The sequence below is a fragment of the Phacochoerus africanus genome, chromosome 2 (genome assembly GCF_016906955.1).
Source record: "Phacochoerus africanus isolate WHEZ1 chromosome 2, ROS_Pafr_v1, whole genome shotgun sequence".
NCBI classification, from domain to species: domain Eukaryota; kingdom Metazoa; phylum Chordata; class Mammalia; order Artiodactyla; family Suidae; genus Phacochoerus; species Phacochoerus africanus.
The window spans coordinates 204,343,381-204,363,113 of NC_062545.1; the positions used below are offsets into that span (position 1 = coordinate 204,343,381).

A 19,733-nucleotide genomic window follows, 5' to 3' on the forward strand; every position below is an offset into this window, starting at 1 on the left:
ACACATGAAGAGGCTCTGGTGGTTAAAAAAGCTTTGTGTATTTCTTACCTCTGGAAATAGTCCTGGACTAGGCGCTTAAGTGAGTATCAAAGCAATTGTTTTTTCAAAGAGGTAATGATTTGTACTATTCAGGGGTTCCCAATACACTCTACTAGAACTGTGAATTAAACATAATGTTAGAACATTTTGAACCAAAAATTTCCATAAGAAATAGAGGGATGGTCTCAAATGAGAAAATATGCTCACGATCTTGAAAAGGCTTAGTAAGCTTTCTTTCATTGTGAGTTTTTTTTTTTTTTCTTTAAAAGAGCTGCAATAAGATGAACATAGAAAACACTTCAGATCAAGGAAAAAGATATTAGAACTTGGCTGTGGTTGCAAAAAAAGATATTACTCCCCTCCCACCTTATTTTAAGCATAGAAAGGTAGAATTGAAGGCAACGCCTCTGGGCTTTTAATCTGTCCCACTCTTTTTCTTATCCTTGGGCTGTTCCTGTCAAATTTGCATGCTGCTTGCTTAGGTGTGACACCTATCTCTATCCCAAATTTAGGCATTATAAAAAATTTTTTTTTTAAAGTCTCTGGTAAAACAGCTCCCTTGGGCCTTTTCCTTCTGTGACAGCAGGAACCCTGTCATTCTCATATTCTTAGAGCCTAACTCTGTGCCTGGCACATGGAATGGGAGAAATATTTTGGTGAATGAACACATGGGTAAAGCATACAGAAAAAGTGCAGTATTATGGGAAAAAATCCTTAATTATTCTGAGTCTAATATTTGCAAGATGTTTGGTTATGTTTGCCCCATTATTTTTTTCCCCACACATCTTCTTCCTTTCCCCAAAAAATCCAAAAGAATAAGCAATGGTTAATTCTTATTGATTTGAGTTCATGTATCAATAAGCTATCACAACAAATAGGTAAAGTTCTATAAGAAGCAACCGCTGCTCTTTGACACTAATCATTCTTTAAAGGAGTTATGTTGTACTAGAAATATTCAAACTGGCCTCAACTGCTAAACTAAACAAACTAATTACAAACAAAAGGGCTGGAGCCTAAACGATGGTGGTAGGGTAGGGAGGCAATGGCAATGACGGTGATCAGGAGTTAAAAACCAGTCCCAGACACCATCCCCATCCGTCCCTTTTTACACTTCATCAACCATTTTATTCGATATGATAATGTCAATTGCTTTTCTTTTCTGCTTCTTAAAAACTAACCCTATGGTGCCTCACAATATGCTAAGTACTACAGTATGAATTTTGGTAAGATAATTGCTTTTTGAAGAAATAAATGGTTTTTATCTCTCATCACTTCCATTTATTTTTTTTTTTTGGAAAAAGTTTGTCTCAAAATTTATTTGCAAAATATTTTCTGTAATTAAAGCGTCAAGAACCCAAAGGGTTGTTTCATGCTTGTTGTACTTCACCTAAAGTGCAAAGATCTTCAGGTATGATGGATAGAAAATTAATCTGCTGTTTTTTGTTTTGATTGCTTTTAATTAATAGTTTATTAGATTATGTTATAAATAATATATTGAAAGATTGACATAAATTCTTTTGCCCAAAAGTTGAATCTCAGTATTCAGGGTTGCCTTTTCTTTTCCCTCCGGTCTTGGTCTTTTTTGTTTTAACGAGGTCACGTAAGGACGTCCGTGGAAGGGCTCCGTGCGCCATCTACTGACAGAATCTATTTTTCCAGGGTCTGGAGAAAGAATTACCCCTAAAGGTTTTTAAAAGCATTCTTTGAGAAAGGAAGAATAATGGGAAAAGAACCTCTCTTTGATCCCATGGTTTACTTGTGATTCCTGGAATAAATCTTATTCAGCAGACACATAATTCCGAAAGGAGACATCCTTCCCTCATTGCGAGTACAAGTTACAGAGAAAATTCCAAGACAGCCCGGTTGGTGTTGCTAGAAGTTAGCCAAGCCCTGAAGTCAACTCAAAGGAAGAATGGATTGTTGTTTTTTACCTGCGTGCTAAGCTAGACTCGTTGCCTAATGGTTGCCACCTTCCAGAAAGTGGCCTTATTAATGGCACATCCAGATAACAATCACTTTCCTATCTTACGACTCCAAAGGACTTCTAATTTGATTATTCTATCTAAAAATGCAATAATGCATAGCAAGTACGTCCACTCTTCACGTAGATCCTAACATACAGCTTGTCTATGTGTATGTAAACTTAGTCCGTATACACACACAGACACACATACACCTAAAAAATATTATGCATATATGTACATGTGGGTCTAAGAAATCTAAGAGAAGTTTAAGCTTTTGGCCTTGGACTAAAATGTTTCTATCCTCAGCTGTTTTCTACATTACATGCTAAATCCAATAGAAGGGTGGGAGGAATTAGGGTCCTAAGGCAGAAGAGGTTTTCTTGGTTGTAACTGGGGGAGAGGAGAGCATCAGTTTTAGGGATTCAACGCACTGAAGCCGGAGGCTTGGATTGTAAATTAAAATTGGTCCGAACCGGTCAGATCTGATTCCGATTAGCTCCCTGTGAGCATCTGGGAGAACTGAAAAATTAACATCAAGGATCCCAGGTGCCCCGGCTAACCTCTTTCCCCCTATAGTGCTTGCTCCCTTTAATTCAATGGCCCATACAACTTGTTTTGGTGGTTTTAAGAAAGAAAAAAGGAAAAGAAGAAAGCAAGAAAATTGAGCCAAAAAATGCAAGACAGGGCAGATAAAGAAGGCAGGTAGAAGAGAATAAAGCCAAAGGAAAGACTGAGAAAGAAGGAGATGAGGGAAAAAGGGAAGAAAAGAAGAGCAAAAAAGGAATGTGGGCTATAGGAAGATGCAGGGATCTTTCTTTAACGAACCGAAGTTACAGCTATCTTTCACTTTCAAATCAATTGTCTAGATCTTATCCGTTTCCTTTGTAAAGGTTGTCTGCGCTGCTAAAGGAAGCTAGTCAGTACTCCTACTCCACCCCACGCGTGGCTGCGCTGTTCTATCCCCCGCCACTGAGAGCAAGTTCAACCCAAGTGAGAAGCATCGCAGGAGCGCGACTCTGGGAACACTCCAGCGACTGGTTGTCACTCGGGAACCTAACAGGATTAATACCCGGAGATGGATTACGCTGTCTGTCACCAATTCGCCTAAAGATTATAATCCAATTTATGCCCATTACAGTCAGTATTAACTTTATCTGCTATTTTAAGACTCCCAGTTGTCCCTGGCGTCCTCAGAGGACAATCTTCCACGTTCTGATGCAACCCAGCAGGCTGTCAGGAGGGGCAACCTCCCCAAGAAAACAACTCCCAGCCTGGTCCCCGCGGGTCTGCACCCAGCAGCACTCCCAGGTATCTATCTCACCTTCACCTGGGCACTGCTTTGTTATGCCTTCCAGCCGGGGATTACCAACGCGGGAGGCGGTCCCTGGGAAGGAAATTGCCGTCTTTTTTCTCTGGCTTGTTCATTTTAAAATTGTCGATGGCGGTGCAGGAAGGGAGGGGGTGAGTGGATAGGGAAGGGGGCCAGGGAATTGTTGCCGGTTATAACTGTCTCAGCGATTGCTTTTAGACGCTTGTTTGCAGGATGGCATTTCTCTCGCTCTGTCTTTAAATAAGTTTGTTTGGGTGTAATTTCTTGCCGTTTCAGCACAAAACCATAAAAAGATGTGATGGAAAGTAAAAGAAACCCCCTTCCCTTCCCCGAGCGTGCTAACTAACGCCAAAGACTTGATTTAACGCCCCTTCTCGGGAGGCTGGGGGCTCTAGGCAGTGGCTACATTCCAGCAGTTTTAATCCGTTTTTTATTGTAGGGCGAGAGGAGTTTACACAGGGGCTGGGATGGTTCCCCAGCTGGCTGCTCTCCCCACCCCAGCGTCCCCTCCCCGCCCTTCTCCCCACCCCCCAGCAGGAACCTGTTACTTTAAGCGAGGCGTTCCAGTGTGGCGGTGCTGGCCGCCAGGGCTTCGGGAGGTGGCCGGTGATTGGCTCTTTCGAGCTCCCCCTTGCTTGCTCGCTCTGCCTCCCCGCGCGCTCCGCCCCGCCCGCGCGCCCTCCCTCCGCCCCTTGAGGCTCAGAGCCCCGGTGTCAGGCGCCACAGCGCATGCTCCGGAATCTCATCCTCTGGCCCAGGAGCTGCTGCTGCTGCTGCTGCTTTTGCTTTTAGGGCTGAGTGTAATAAGCGAGCGAGCGAGCAAGCGAACGCGGGGGGAAAAAGGCAGAGAATGTCCGCCATCTACCCTCCGCTCCTGGGCGCGCTCTCATTCATAGCAGCCTCTTCATGAATTACAGCTGAAGGGGGCGGGGGAGGGGGGTAGCACACAACACCCCAGCAAACCTCCGGGCCCCCAGGCATGGCTAGCTCGGTAAGTACATGCAAAAATAATAATAAAAGACTGCCCCCCCCCCCGCCTTTCCTCCCTCGCCCTGCGCCGCCGCCGCCGCCGCCGCCGCAGCCCAGACAGCGCCAGCGCTCCGCGGTCCTAATTAGAGAAAGGTTGGTACGGCTTGCAGGGAGCTGCTGCCTCTCCCTCAGCCTCCGCTCCCCTCCCTCTCCACCCCCCCCCCCCGGCGCGCGCGCACACACACACATACACACTCACACACTAACACACACTCGCCCCTCCACCCTCCGCGCCTCCCTCCCTTCTCGCCTCTCTTTGCAATCGCAAGAAGCGCACTCTCGCTCACACGCGCGTACTCACACACACACACACACTAACACACGGTGGAAGGAGGCGAATAATAACTCAGCCATATTTCAGCCGCCGCCGCCGCCGGGAGCCGCGGGCACAGTCCGGCGACGCGGCGAGCAGCCTGGGCGGCCGCTACGATGGTGCGTTCTCCGCGGCGCGCGAGTGTGAGCTGGAGTCTGCGGGCTGACAGCGACGGGGCCGCACGCAACTTTGCCCCCGCTCTGGGCTGTCCGCAGTCGGGGCTCCGCGGCTGTCCGCCTGCCGCCCTGCCTTTCTGAATTTCATTTTTTGGGGGGGAGGTGAGAGGTACTTTGGGGCCACTTTGGTTCTTGGAAGTGTGTTGCGGGGGCTCTGTTAGGCTGGCCTCGTCGATCGCGTGAGGCTTTTCGCTTGGGGGGGGGGTGCGGGGTGCTTTAAGTTATGGATGCCTCGGAGTGTTTTCCTGAGGGTGTGTGTGTGTGTGTTTGTGTATGTGACGACGTCTCATTTTTCTTGTGCACAAACCCCGTGGTAAGAGCACGGGAGTTTGTGCCCGTCGGCAGAGGCTGCCTGTAGTTTCCATTCCGCCTGGCACAGCGCTCCACACGCACGCACACACACACGTACACAAAGACTTCCTCGGCGTGTGCCTGTCTCCGCGACACTTTCGGGGTGGGGGCTCGCCAGAACCCCCATCGAGGGTCCCGGCTACCTCCCCTTCCATGCCGGGAAACCGCCCCGGCATCTTCTCCTAATTGTCTTCTAATTTGTTTCTGATGTATTTGTTGTGCTCGCAGTGGCTGAGTGTGCTCGCTCTCTTCCCCCCGACCCCCGGACCCCCTTCCCGATCGTGGGTAACATTCCGTTACAAACATTCCGGGCGGCTTGGATGCGGGGGAGCCGGGGGCCGGGCCGGCTGGGTGGGGTGTATTTGGGGGTGTGGGGTGTGCGCGCCCACGCGCGTGAAACGTGGATGCAGAGGGCACCACCGTTTCCTTTTATGTGCCTCTCAAGAACGAGGAAAAAAAAAATGTCAGGCGCAATGTTCAGTGTCGAACGGTCGCCTTCCTGTTGTTCACGGCTGTCTCTCCTCCCCGCTGCCCGCAGTGTGCCGTGCAGGTGAAGCTGGAGCTGGGGCACCGCGCCCAGGTGAGGAAAAAACCCACCGTGGAGGGCTTCACCCACGACTGGATGGTGTTCGTGCGCGGCCCGGAGCACAGTAACATACAGCACTTTGTGGAGAAAGTCGTCTTCCACTTGCACGAAAGCTTCCCTAGGCCAAAAAGAGGTAGGGCTCGAATACAAAAGGAGCTTGATAAAAAATGTCTTTGCTCGCGGAGGAAACAATCGCTTGGCCCTGGCGGTCTCCCTAGCCCTCTCCCCGCCCCCCGCGTCGCGCTCGCCGGCGTAGCTCTGGACCCCCGTCCGCGGCGCCGCTTCGGCTCGGTGAAAGTCACCGCAGAGAAAGGACCGTCAGGTGTCGAGTGTTTATTCATCCCAAGCCAGCCCTCACCGGCCCTCTGGGGTTAGCCGCGGGTTCTGCGGGGAAGGTGCAATTAGCTGTTGGGTTTGGAGGCGTGGGGAGTGGGGCTGGAAGGAATAAACAGCTTGCGCCTTTTTTTTTTAAACCTGGAGAAATTGAGGTTTACCTGTATTAGCAGAGGATGTGTGGGATATAGTTATTGTTCCGGCTTTAGAAGTCGCCTCTCTTTAGGGTCTTCTCTGCTTTCCTCCCTGTGTATAAGGCGTTGGGTGCCAGTTGTCAGGACTTTTCTTTTTGTGGGTTGGTCACCCCGACCCCCCATCATCAGGATTTTCTGTTTAGCTGGGGAGGGAGGAGGGCTTACTGGTCCCTAGCCCCGGATGCCACTTGATTGCTCATTCGATTTTTAGCGGCATTTTGAGCAGCGTTGGGAAGTGTCTGCCCAATGTGATCTCCAGGGAAGAGGGTCCCTGCAAAGGTCGAAGCTAAGTTTCAGAGCAATGGTGTTGTCTTCTTGCTTTCTGCTTCAGTCCTTCTCAGCCTTGGTTTTTAGCCTTGGTGTCTGCTTTGCATAATTCTGCTCAGTCTCTCATGTCCCAAACATTTTCCGTAAAGGACAGGACAGTTTGGGGGAAAAAAAGGAACGAAATGTTATTTTACAGGAAATTGAAAGAGGGTATAAGAAATCTTGATTTCTATTCCTTCCCTTCATCCTCTGGAAAGCTACTGTCTGGTTGTTTTAGTTGGATTAGTGGAGGTAACAGTACAAATACAATAAGGTGCTTTGTTTGTGAGCAGGTTTATTTATCTAAGTCGACACAATGGTTAGTAGTTATCTTCCATTTGATCCGTAATCTTTATTGGCATCTAGAACTCCTGCAGTTTCTTAGCGTAACATCATAATAAATCCATTCTGCTTAGAGCTACGTGGAAATTATTGGACATTCAGAAGCTTGAATAAAGAAAGGAGAAATGCTATGTGCCTTAGAGGAGGCAAAGGTTTGTGTCGATGCTTATTTTTGTTTCCAGAGCTCATGTAATGGGAGTCAGGATTATATGTTTTGTCTATAGTGATTTGTTTTATAGCTCCTCTTGAAAACTCAAACTGTTGAATTTGATGGGCTTTGCTGGATGATTAATAAATGAATCCACCTTCCAAGAGAGGGGTAGGTATGTGCACAGACTATAGGAAATAACATTTAGATTTTGTTAGCATTTTATATTAGAATATAGCCATAGATATTATACTTAATTTTTCCTCCAAACTGTGATGAGGATGAGTATTGTCAAGTTTCTGTTACTGTATGAGGTTGGGTCTCATGCTTCTTGGAATCTCGCTCTCCCTTTCCATGTGTCCTTAGAGCCACTGCAGAGGAGTTTAAACAAAAGAAAGCACCTTCTAACATCCTTGCTACACACTATTATGACTACTTGGCTGTTGTTCACTTCGAGGTGAAATACCCTTAACAACAATAACAAAAAGCAATATTTGTTGTACTAGGAAAACTAAGCCAGTTGGCAGAAGATATAGCTCTTAAGATAACTTTGTTTTTTAGGCACCTTAACCATCAACAAATTAGCTTATGAAATTAAAGATGATCCACCTCTCCATATTTCCCCACTGTTTCTCTGCTTCACTAGATGTATGTGCTGACATTCCCCTTTATTTTCCATACCTTAATGATTTTCTGTCCAGCCTGAGGGGACATCAGAGTGCTGCCTGCACAGCCCACACCTGGGAGTTTCGTTGCTAGGCGTGGTAAGCGGCTTGATAACACTGATATCTTCTCCTTGGACACCTCTAGTGAGACGTGTCTGTTCTTTGGTTAGGGTCCTCAGTTTTTATTCTCAACTGTGGAGTTTCTTTATGCAGTCTATAGGCTATTGTTTTAAAATGTTTATTTTTGGATTTTTATTTGTATGTGTGCTTCCCATGATGTGACAAGTCCTGGGAAAAATGCCAGCTTACATAGCCCAGGAGAGACCTTGTCATACTGTAATTACACATAATTCAGATTGCCAGAGAAGGTTTCTCTGTTCATTGGGAAGAGTTAGTTGTAAATTCAAGTAACACCAAACATGCCACTTAATCCTGAAACTTACTTTTTGGCTTATAAGCTCTTTCAAGAAGATAAGAGTAAATACAGAATAAGAATGCTGGGCATTTATAAATCTACTTCTGTACCTTTTAAGGTGTTATATTTTTGATATTATAGATCTATAAGTAAGAAGACTGGAAATGGGAGAAACTGGAAATGGGAGAAATGACAAAAATGGCTTTGTGAAAGATCTGAGTTACAAGAAATGCACACACTCTACACTGTAAATGGCTATTAATAATGACAATATAAATCACTTTTACTGTATACGGTAGCTGATAAACAGAAGTGGACTTACAACTGAGATGAACTGCTCAGTCACAAAGATGGATAAGTTCTTAGTTTCATAAATATTTGGTTTGGAAATATGCAAAATGCATTGAATTTCAGGTTGATTTCCTTTATTTCACAGTAGTATTATGGGAAGAGGAAATTATAGTAAATTCAACTTGTTGCCCAATGAGGATTACATATACTGTTTCAGAATTGAGCTAATTGGACTTGAATTAATGAGGTTTTACTCTGTCCCAAAGACAATGTGTTGGAGACTTTGAATTTAAAACTACTAACACTAAGTCCTAGAAAGGAGATTTTGATGAAATAGTAAAGCCTGGAATATCCATTAGCCATTCCAGAATAGGCAAGAATGCATTTTAAAACTATCTACTTGCAAAAAAGGACTATATCTTATTTATTAGTAACAAAAATTTATAATAGTCTGATATGCCGGAAATGAATAGTCACATTCAAAACATTTCATTTAAAATATAAATGTTTTCGTTCTCAGTATGATGTGAATTTGAGTGAACTTTCCAATTACCACCATCCTTACTATTGCAATATGTTCCATTGACATTTATGCTATGAAATCTGTTGCTTATTATTTTATGTAAGCTAATTTGGCCACTGGTAGGATTGGATAGCTTTTTATTTGTAGCCTCAGTCCTCTGAGTGGGCAGATAAAGCATAATAAATCTACACATACAACTTTCCTTTGATTTAAGTGTTTGAGCCCAGCTTTACCGTGTAGTTGTGATTTGTGTTAAATAGTTTTTTTAAATAATTTGGATAACTTTTTATCAGGGTACCCAATATTTGAGGGCTTGCTAGTTGAAGATATTTGTGTGTACCTGGTGTCTTTTCTCTCCTGAGGTATTTAAATGGTTTATGGAAAAAACAAAGATGGGGGACTATTCTGATACATACAGTGAGTGTGATGAGATTTGTGTGGAGTTTTGTATGGAATTAAGATGACCAGTGAGAACAGTTTTACAACTTGACATTTTGAAGCAACATAAAGTATACTTTACGAAGGCACTTAAAAAGCTGAATTGCTGGAGGAAATCTGTGCTGTTAGTGAAAATGTAAATTAGGCACACGTATTTTGGAGGACATTTGGCAAACTCTATTAAGATTTTAAGTATTTATTCACATTGATCCAGTAATTTTACTTCTAGGAATTTTCCAACTGATATGGCTTCACAACTCCACAAAGATATAGCATATTTTTTTGTGACTGTTTTTTGGTAGCAAAAAATTGAAAGTGGAGACCTCAGTTGTGTACGGTTAGATGATGATAATCTTTTTAAAAAGAGGGTAAATCTGTTTATAGATGCAGAAAGATCTTCAAGAGATAGTACATGAAATAAGACAATTGGCTAAATCAGTGTGATTCCATTTTAAAAAATGTGTTTATACAGATAAAAAGTATATGTATAAATAAATGAATTCTGGGTGAATGTGCACTAAACTCCTACTACTAGTTTTTTTAAGTGGGTGCTCATGGTATTGGTGGTGATGAGAGGTTGTATTTGTAGTGTTTGATTTTTTTAATAAATGTTAATTCTTTATATTTAAAGCATGCCAGTGAGCACTCAATACTTTTTAAGAGAAAAAGACAGAGTACAGATCCAAGACAGAATATTAGCTTTCAGATAGGCGTTAGCATTCAGCTCTGTAAATGTAATCTTGAACTATCTTGGGTAGATATTGATGTCCAGTTGTAAGGAGGAGTTACGATTAGGAATTTCTATGAAAGGTATATCTATTAATATTGACTGTATTAGAAATTAAACCAGAGCTATTTTAAACAAATTACTTATTAAGTTGTTTAAAGATAACAGTCGTCAACCCATTAGGTTAACACATAAATACTATTTTAATGAAAAATTATTTTCTAAAACAAAAAGAAGAATGAAAACAGTGGAGTCATTTTATTTTTTTGGTGTGTGCACATCTCTTTAATGTTGTAATAGAAGACAACTGGGTCAGCTTATGTGCTTCTGTATTCAGTCTGTTGTGTTATCACACATCATGTAGCCTCTGGAAAACTCTGCTGTACATTCGTGAGAGAACAAGAGTGAAAATGGTAAATAATGTCTCAGAGTTGTTATGAAAATAATTTTAATTTTGCCAGTCCCTTTGAAAAGGTTTTGGAGGTCCTGGGGTCCTCATACTTATCCAGGAACCTCTGATATAAAATACTCAACCTATAACCTGGCACAAATAAACTGCCCTATTAATATGTGGAAGCTGATTTTCTTTGTAACCATTATTCTTGTTGCTAATAAAAAATACTTATTTAATAGAAATAAAAAAGATAAATCTTCCAAGGTATTTGCATAGTTAAATTCCAGTGTCACAATTACATAACTGTTTTTTTTTTCTGAAAAGGAAAATCCAAACTTGAGTTTTACTGAATATATTTTATAGTTAACATTACAGTCCATTTTATGATGTATTACCTGTTTCATGCAGAAGTCTTTTACATCTGTTATTTTAGGTAACCCTCTGTAGAAGTACCTCTGAGAGGTGGGTAGGGCAGGGGGATCAGTTGGTTTCATAATTTTTCTTTAAAGATTTTTTTGTTCCTTCTCTTGGTTCTTTGAAGTTTCCTTCTAATGGTCTTCTATGGACCAACTTTAGCCCTTTAATTCCTTTCCTGGTCATCTGTTACAGATGATCCCTACGACTTAGCACAGTTTTTACAGTTCTAAGATGTGGAATCTTTTTTTTTTTTTTTTTTTTTTAATCACTTAGTGACTTGAGGCTTCAAAAGGGAACTTGGAAAGTTGAGGTACCTGGAAATGGAGGGAAATGTTAAACAATTATGTCATTAAGCAAGGACTCGATATATTATTGAGCCTACTGGACTTTAATCTTTATTGACCAGATTTCAAGGTATTTTTGATCTCTAAAACAACGTTTCACACTGTCCTCATGGAAATAATATAGAATTCTATAGTTTTTCCCCTTGGCTTTTAAGCTTTCTTTATGATTATATGTTTTCTCTCCCCAAAGAAGCAGCTAACATGTAGAAGGAGGAATTCTTTTGTCTCAATGATACAAATTAATATTCTTTTAAAGCATTTTATTTTGGGTGTGTATGGCCAGAGTCTCTTTACTTCATTCTCTTCTTCATGACATATATTTTAATGCTTTAATCTTCTTTTCTCTTGTTTTTTTTATGGTTCTCCTTATTCTTATTTGTAGAGCGGTATTCACTTTTGGGAGTATGATTTGTCTGAAGAGTTTTGGGGTAAATAATTGTGCATTTTTGCTATTACTGGTAATTCACAAGTTTTTGTTACATTATGTTGCAGACCATAGAAATTGAGAAATAGACCATAGAATTGCACAGTTATACAGTTTAGCTTTTATGAAGAACCCATATATTTTTTTTCCCATGCAAGTGAAATTTGTATTTTCTAATTTATAGATAGGTATTCACTGTGGAAAAATCAAACCGTGGAAATATAAAGAAAGGAGTTATCTGACAGTTCTTTGTAGATAACCATAATTAATATTTTGGTAGACATCTTTTTATATTAACATATACATGTATAAATATACAGTTATATTAAATGTAAGTAATATGCATTTATATTAAATTACTATTAACTCATTCAACAAGTGTTTTTTGGAGCTCCTATTGTGTGCCTAGAATAATTCTAGGAGTTATGGATAAAGCATAGCAGAGCATTCCTACCCTCATAGTATATGTGGGAAATCATCTTTTTAAAGCTGACTTTGGTGGTATTACATGAAATGTAGATTTATTTATTTGAACATTTATATTTTTCTCATTTTCAAGTGCTATGAATAATGACATAATGAACATCATAGACATTCATTTTTATAATTTTTTCAATAACTTCCTTATGTATAGAGTTTTAAATTCTGGTATTTATTACCATACTTCTCTTCAAAAAGACTGTACCAGTTTATTCTTCCCTAGGAACTGTGAGACCGCCCACTTCCCCACATGGTTGCCAATCTTGGGGATTAAAAGATTTTTTTTTTTTAAATCTTTGCCCATTTGGTGCATGAAATGGTACATCATTTTTATTTGCATTTATTTGGTTAGTAGTGCTGAATATTTTTATATGTGTATATATTTATACCATTTGTTGTTCATGATATGCTTGTTTGTTGCCCTTTTTGTGTTTCTCAACAACAGAAATACAGAAGAAAATATGATATAACAATCATTCAAATCCCCTCTACCAAGAACGAACAAATGTTTCTATATTTTATCATATTTGATTCCTTGTTTGACTTTAGGGAATTAAGTATTATAAATGTGGTCTAAATTTTTGAATGCTTCCCAACTGTTTTTTCCAACTCTTCAGCTTTTTTTCTGTTTATTTGCACATTTATGTTGCTACAGGTAGTAGGTATGTTGTGTCTTAAAACCTTCATGAAGAGTATTATACTGTATGAATCATTTTTTTAAATTGCGATATAATTCATATTCCATAAAGTTCACCCTTTTAAAGTTTAAAATCCAGTATTTTTAGTATATTCACAAGATTGTGCCACAGTTACCACTATCTAATTCCAGAAATTTCCATGAGTAAACAGTTTTGGATCTTGCTCCCTCCCCACCCCCCTAGTATGTCTTTGAACCTTTCCACATTTCATCTATAAAGAGCCAATTCATATCCTTTAATTTCTTCTGCTTAGTATTTTGTTGTGGGATATGTTCTATGCTTACCTTGGTGTTCTTCTATTAAGAAATATATAGCTGTATGGCACTGGGGACTATGTCTGGTCACTTGTGATGGAGCATGATAATGTGAGAATAAAGAATATATACATGTATGTGTGACTGGGTCACCTTGCTGTGCAGTAGAAAATTGACAGAACACTGTAAATCAGCTATAATGGAAAAAATAATTATTAAAAAAAATATAGGTCATATTCTGTTCTGTGCAGTGAATATCTTTGTTTCTTGTTAACTTGTGTAAATGACTGAGATCTTGGGTATAGGGCTAGAATACCAATTGTGTGTGTGTTTCCATTTGCATTAGACATTGTCAGATTGCTCTACAAAGTCATTGTGACAATTTATACTCTTTCAGGGAATAAGTACCATTTTTTCTACATCTTTACTAGTATTGGTTATTTTAAAATTTCTTTTTTTGGCCACAACCACGGCATGTGGAAGTTCTGGGCCAGCTTTGAGCTCCAAAATTTCTTGTTTTTGATATGAATTGAAATATGGTATCTTTTTGTTTTCATTTGCATTTCCCTGCTTCCTAATGGAGTTAAGCATATTGGATACTTTACTGACCATTTATATTTCTTCTTTATTGACTTCTTTTTTGTATCCTTTATCTTAAAAGGAAAAGGAGATTAGGATGTCTTTTTTTTTTCTTAATCTGTAGGATGTTGCTCCTTTTTTACTTGTGTGGAAAACATCTTATCCCATTTTTGTTTCTGTTTCTTGTAGCCTAATGTATGGTATCTTTGTGTCATACACAAGTTTTTAATTTTGTCAAATTGATCTGTTTTATTTTGTTTTCCTGTCTGGTTTTGGGGTTTTGTTGAAGAATATAATTTGTGGGCATGGTAATGTGCTTAACCAACAGTCTTTTTATGTGCAGGATACAGTGAAAGGACTGGGGAAGATGTAAATGAGAGAAAGGAGGACCCTGCCTTCAATGTGCTTGTGCCTTTTAGAACTGGAAAGGACACTCGAGATTCTTCATCTTTTATATACCTTCTCATTTTACTTTTAATCAGAAGCCTAGAAATTCTAAGGGATCTTCTGTGTAGACACAGTGAGTCACAAGTGTGCTGGTGCAAAGATAACTAGTAATAAATGGTGGCAAATATTTACTTTTAAAACATTAAATAAGTATCCATTTATATTAGCAGATAAATGTCCAGCCATAACTGCTTTTGTAGTCATGATCTAGGACTTAATTAAGTGGTGGTAACCATGGTAGATGCTGTTTAAAAGGAAGAAGTCCGGGAGTTCCCGTCGTGGCGCAGTGGTTAATGAATCCGACTAGGAACCATGAGGTTGCGGGTTCGGTCCCTGCCCTTGCTCAGTGGGTTAACCATCCCGCGTTGCCGTGACCTGTGGTATAGGTTTCAGATGTGGCTTGGATCCCGCCTTGCTGTGGCTCTGGCGTAGGCCGGTGGCTACAGCTCCGATTCAACCCCTAGCCTGGGAACCTCCATATGCCGCGGGAGCGGCCCAAGAAATAGCAACAACAACAAAAAAAAAGACAAAAAAAATAAATAAATAAAAGGAAGAAGTCCTATAGCTACTTTCAGGCAAAATCAAATTCATTTTATGGATTAATTTAAGGTTTTCCTTTGAGATTAAGTCATTAGGAAAAACTGTTACTGAGTAGTAGGTATTCCCTGATGCTTTGCTCCCCACCCCCTCCATGGCAGGATTACAATTCCTTGAAGGATGCAAAACATTGTTTTAAAAAAGAATGTTCTAAGACCCAATCCTTTTAACTTAAAAGTGTTAAGTTTATAGCAGTTGAGCCCTGAAGAAGGGGTTTGTCATTGAATTTTTAAAAAGATAAGGATAACATTTGGGTGTGATTTAGTTGGTATGTAGTAGTTAATTAACTTTTTGGATAAGATCAATGAGCCATCATTTTTTATTAAAATTATGGCTAATAACCTATATGGGAAAATAATCTGAAAAAGAATGGATAAATGTATATGTATAACTGAATCACTTTGCCATAACCTGAAACTAACACAACATTGTCAATCAACTATACTCCAATACAAAGTAAAAGTTAAATTTAAAAAAGAAAAAAATAAAGATAAATAAGCTTCAATAATAAAGTTAAAAAGCCTAAAAAAAAATTGTGGCTTGTCTTGAGCTTAATGCAGGTCCATTTTATTTAAAATAAAGTTCGTTACGTGATTATAAAGATGATCAGTTGAATTTAATTAGAGTTATTAGCCCTGTTAGAAGATTGTATTTAATTTTGCCAAACATAGATTTTTTTTCTTTGTTCCTTTCCAGCAGAAATCATTAGTTATTTTCCCATCAATACCAGGCCAAACACTGTGTGTGTATTGATTTTTAAAAGCAAAATGTACATTAACAATTTCTTAAAATATTAATAACGGTAGAGTGGTCCAGAGAGTAGGGAGATTTACTTTTCTCTTAATATTTCTAGATATAAATTTTGCTTGTTACCTTTAACTTTTGCAGGTAGGTTTTATGCCCTTCTTCTTCCCCTTCACTCTCAGGGTGGTGTTGGCGAAGATTAGGGTCAGATTATTCCAGGTGTCTATTTTGATAAACATTTCTAATATTTTGAATGTTTAAAGACAAGGTTAATTGTAGGCTTCATGTCAGCCATATCTTTTACCCCGGATACTCCATTAATATGAGTTTCCGAATAGTGAAAACTTTCTTTGTATTGAAGAAATACTCTTCTGTTTTACAGAATGTTCTTCTTTATTTGATTTCTTTCATTGTTCTTATAATATAAGCAGCTGTTTTGTACTGACTCTTACTGAAAAGTAGAGTTCAGACTATTGGGATTTGATTGCTTTTAGTGGGATAGATTATACAAAATGTTGACATGGCTCCAGATTGTCTTATCAGAGATGCTTGTGGTATGACTTTGCCTGCCAGTGCCCAGAAGTAGTACAGAGCAGTGGGAAGCTGCTTTCCTTGTCATATGGATCGCCTAGTGCACATTACGTGTTTCAACCAAACATTCACCTCTCCTTATATATGTGTGTTGTTCCTCTTGTGTTGCGTTGAGACACATTCCATGAGATAGCACCTATATTATCACTGTATATGATAAACTTTTGATCAATGTAGTCTAGACATTGGGCTTTGTTGACAACATTATAACATCAGAGCAGATATTGCAAGTCAGAAAAAGAGTTTTAGGATCCTGATTTTGGCTTCCACTCCTCTAAGAGGTACATTATTACTCAGTCTTGTAAAACTTATTTCTTCTATACCTCTAATAGTTGACTTTGTGTAAACAGAACCAATGCTTGAATTGAGCAGGAAACATCAGGTCTGCTGAGAATCACATTTTTCTAGAATGTATTTTAGCTCATGTTATAGGCAAAAATGAAAATTTCTCCTTTTCTATCTTTTCTCCCTTATTCTTTCTTACCTACTTCAAGTGCTTATTTATTTATGTATGTATTTATTTATTTGTCTTTTTGCCTTTTCTAGGGCTGCTCCTGTGGCATATGGAGGTTCCCAGGCTAGGGTTCGAATCGGAGCTGTGGCCACTGGCCTACACCAGAGCCACAGCAATGCGGGATCCGAGCCGTGTCTGTGACCTATACCACAGCTCACGGCAACACCGGGTCCTTAACCCACCGGGTCCTTAACTAGGGACCCACATGATCCCTAGTTGGATTCGTTAACCACTGAGCCATGACGGAAACTCCTTCAAGTGCTTATTTAAAAGCTGGAAGCAAATTTGAGTGATGTGGCCAGGTCTTTTTTTTTTTTTTAATGACTTAACTCATGAAATACACTAGCCTTTTAGCTTTAAAAATAGGAGTCAGATGTATTCTAGTAACTGTTAGGAGCAGTATCTAACAGTGGAGCAGGAAAGGCCCTGGGAGGAAAAAGGGATGTGTTCAGACTAAGCTTTGTGGGCTTTTCCAGGTCTGAAATATTATTTTTTTCTTAGTTTTTAAAAAGGATAAATTATGTCATTAATCTAGCTTTTTCATAACAATGAAATAACTACCACTTAACACATATCAACTGTGTATTGGTTATCATGTTAGACAATAGACGTGTGCTTAATTAATGTGTTTAATTTCTCACTTTTCATAAGTGTAGTAGTTTGAAGAATGATTTTTTGAAAAAACAAATGTTGATATGAACTTCAGATATTGGAATTTTACCTATTTAAATGGTGTGAACAGTGGAATGGGTAAAAGATTTGTTGAATAATAGGGCAGTAGAAGATAACATGAGTAATTGACCTTCTAGAGGGTTAAGTTTAGGTTATGAATAGTTACTTTGTGATTATATTGGTGCCATTTTCACCAACCATCCACCACTCTTGAGACTCAACAGTCCACGAACTCTTGAGACTGTTTTTTTGAAACTTCTCCCTCATATATGGCTTTGACCAGGTAGAGTATGTTTGTATGTATTTTAGTGAAAGTCGATTGACTTAAAGAAGTTTCATGTAACACAGGCCAGACCTTGAAGGTTTTTGTTGCTCACTTTGCTTTTCTAAAACATCATGTTTCAGATCACTATTTGTGTTTCAGTTATCAATAGAATAATAACTAGGGGCTTGAACTTAATGTTGTCATGTGAACAGGTTAGAAGAATATGTCAAATCTTTGATCACTATACTTGCAGGGTTTTCTGTTCAGTAATTCAGATGCTTAATCGAAGTTGTCTTGATAAGCAAGTACCCTTTCAGTCTTTACTTGTGACATGCTGCAAAACTTTCAGACTAAAGAAAAATAATTCTGATTATTATTCCAGTATATTAAAGGAAATTGTTGAATCACTGACTAGAACCAAGGATTTAATTTATACAAAAACATACAAATGCAGGTATTTTTAAGAGAGTAGCAAATAAATGAGACTGTTATCTTGTAAAGGCTGCATAATAGCTTATAATTAATGATACTTAGTGTCTTTCTGTGGCTGTCTCTTTTTGGATTTATCATGTTCATGGGATTTTTAGTATGATTAGTTCATTTTCTTTAAATCAGAATGGCCAGAATTGTTCATCTCTACATAACTGCATTTGGAGAATTGTATGACAGATAAAAATACATCTGTGAAAAAATGGGAAGTAAGTACTTCACAAACTGTTAACAGAAGTTATTTCTGGGAGGTGGGATATCAGGAAATTATTGTCATCAGTAAAATTTGTTGGATTTTTTTAAGCCTTCCTGGGAATGATACATATAATTTGTGTGAAAGTTTAACTAGATACTTAAATGTACCTAAGAATATGTTTACAATAAGAGAGTTTTTTTAAAAAAGTAATCCCATTTGGAACAAACAGAAATATCAGTCCCAAGGAACATTTTTATACCTTTTTATTTTAAATTTAACCACATTGTCATTCTGAGTATTTTAATATTGTGAATATATGCATAAATACTTCATAATTTTATTGTAACCCTTTAAAGAGAAACAGGTAAATCATGTTCTTAATGTTCTTAACAATGTTGTGTTAGGTATAAAATTAATCAGAATAACCTGATTTATAAGTACATGACTTATATAAATTTTTCTTTGTAATGTGTTTAATATTTCAGTTCAGCATACATTTTTGGAGTGCTTAGCAATGTTTTGAGAAGTTTTGATCTTTTTACCTATGGAGTGTTGATAAGTATAACTTTGTTGATTAATATATTTATCTTGATATGTGGTGGTAGAAAATTTTCCAGAGCCTACATCTGACTAAAAATTGTCTACTGGAGTAGCCACTGTGGTGCAATGGAATTGACGGCATCTTGGGAGCACTGGGATGCAGGTTCGATCCCCAGCCTGCACAGTGGGTTAAGGATCTAGTGTTGCTGAAGCTATGGCTTATGTCATAAGCTGTCATAGCAGTGGCTCAGATCTGATCCCTGGCCCAGGAACTCCATATGTCATGTGGAGCAGCCAAAAAAGAAAAAAAACCAAAAAAACAAAAAAAACAAAAAAGAGAAGAAAAAAGCTTATCTACAGATGAAAGGACTCTCATTATGTTTAGATATATGGTGATAGTGTTGGGAATAAATGGGATCTGTAGTTGAAAATAAAGACCCACATCTAGCTTGTGAGTCTCTGTATATAATTTGGAAGTTAAATGTAAATTATGAGAAATAAGTGGTATGAAAACCTACCAAAACCAAGGCAAAAATAATGTTTGGGGCAGGAAAGAAGTAATCCTTTTTGGATGAAGAACTGATGCATAAACATTAACACTATTTTAGTATTAAAGAGCTTTCATTGGTATTTCATGTACAGGTTACAAAGTTTAAAAAATGAAAATTGAAATGTAATTTCATGTTTTGTGTACAATGTAGATAGGTTGATATGACTGTTCCTTAAACCCAACTAGAAGAAATTATTTCTGCAAAATGGGGGAGTTAATTTTAGCTGTCTTAAAAAGTCTCTTTGCATCTAAAGTTTATCTGATTAACTCCATGATATTATGATTAATGGGAAGACATCTTTGCCTTTTTAACATTAAAAAAAAACATTACAAGTATACCGTGCTCAAATGCATAGCAAAACTGTATG

General features: G+C 38.9%; 1 protein-coding gene across 1 annotated transcript in view; it reads left to right on the top strand.

The window, feature by feature from the left end:
- Positions 1–2,946: 2,946 nt before the first annotated feature.
- The window catches only part of MLLT3 (MLLT3 super elongation complex subunit), a 298,608-nt gene continuing 281,821 nt past the window's right edge, over positions 2,947–19,733 (top strand). Inside the window, 2 exon segments of the mRNA XM_047767585.1 lie at positions 2,947–3,311; positions 5,741–5,921. Coding sequence (XP_047623541.1) covers positions 3,129–3,311; positions 5,741–5,921 — 364 coding nt within the window. The 5' untranslated portion in view covers positions 2,947–3,128.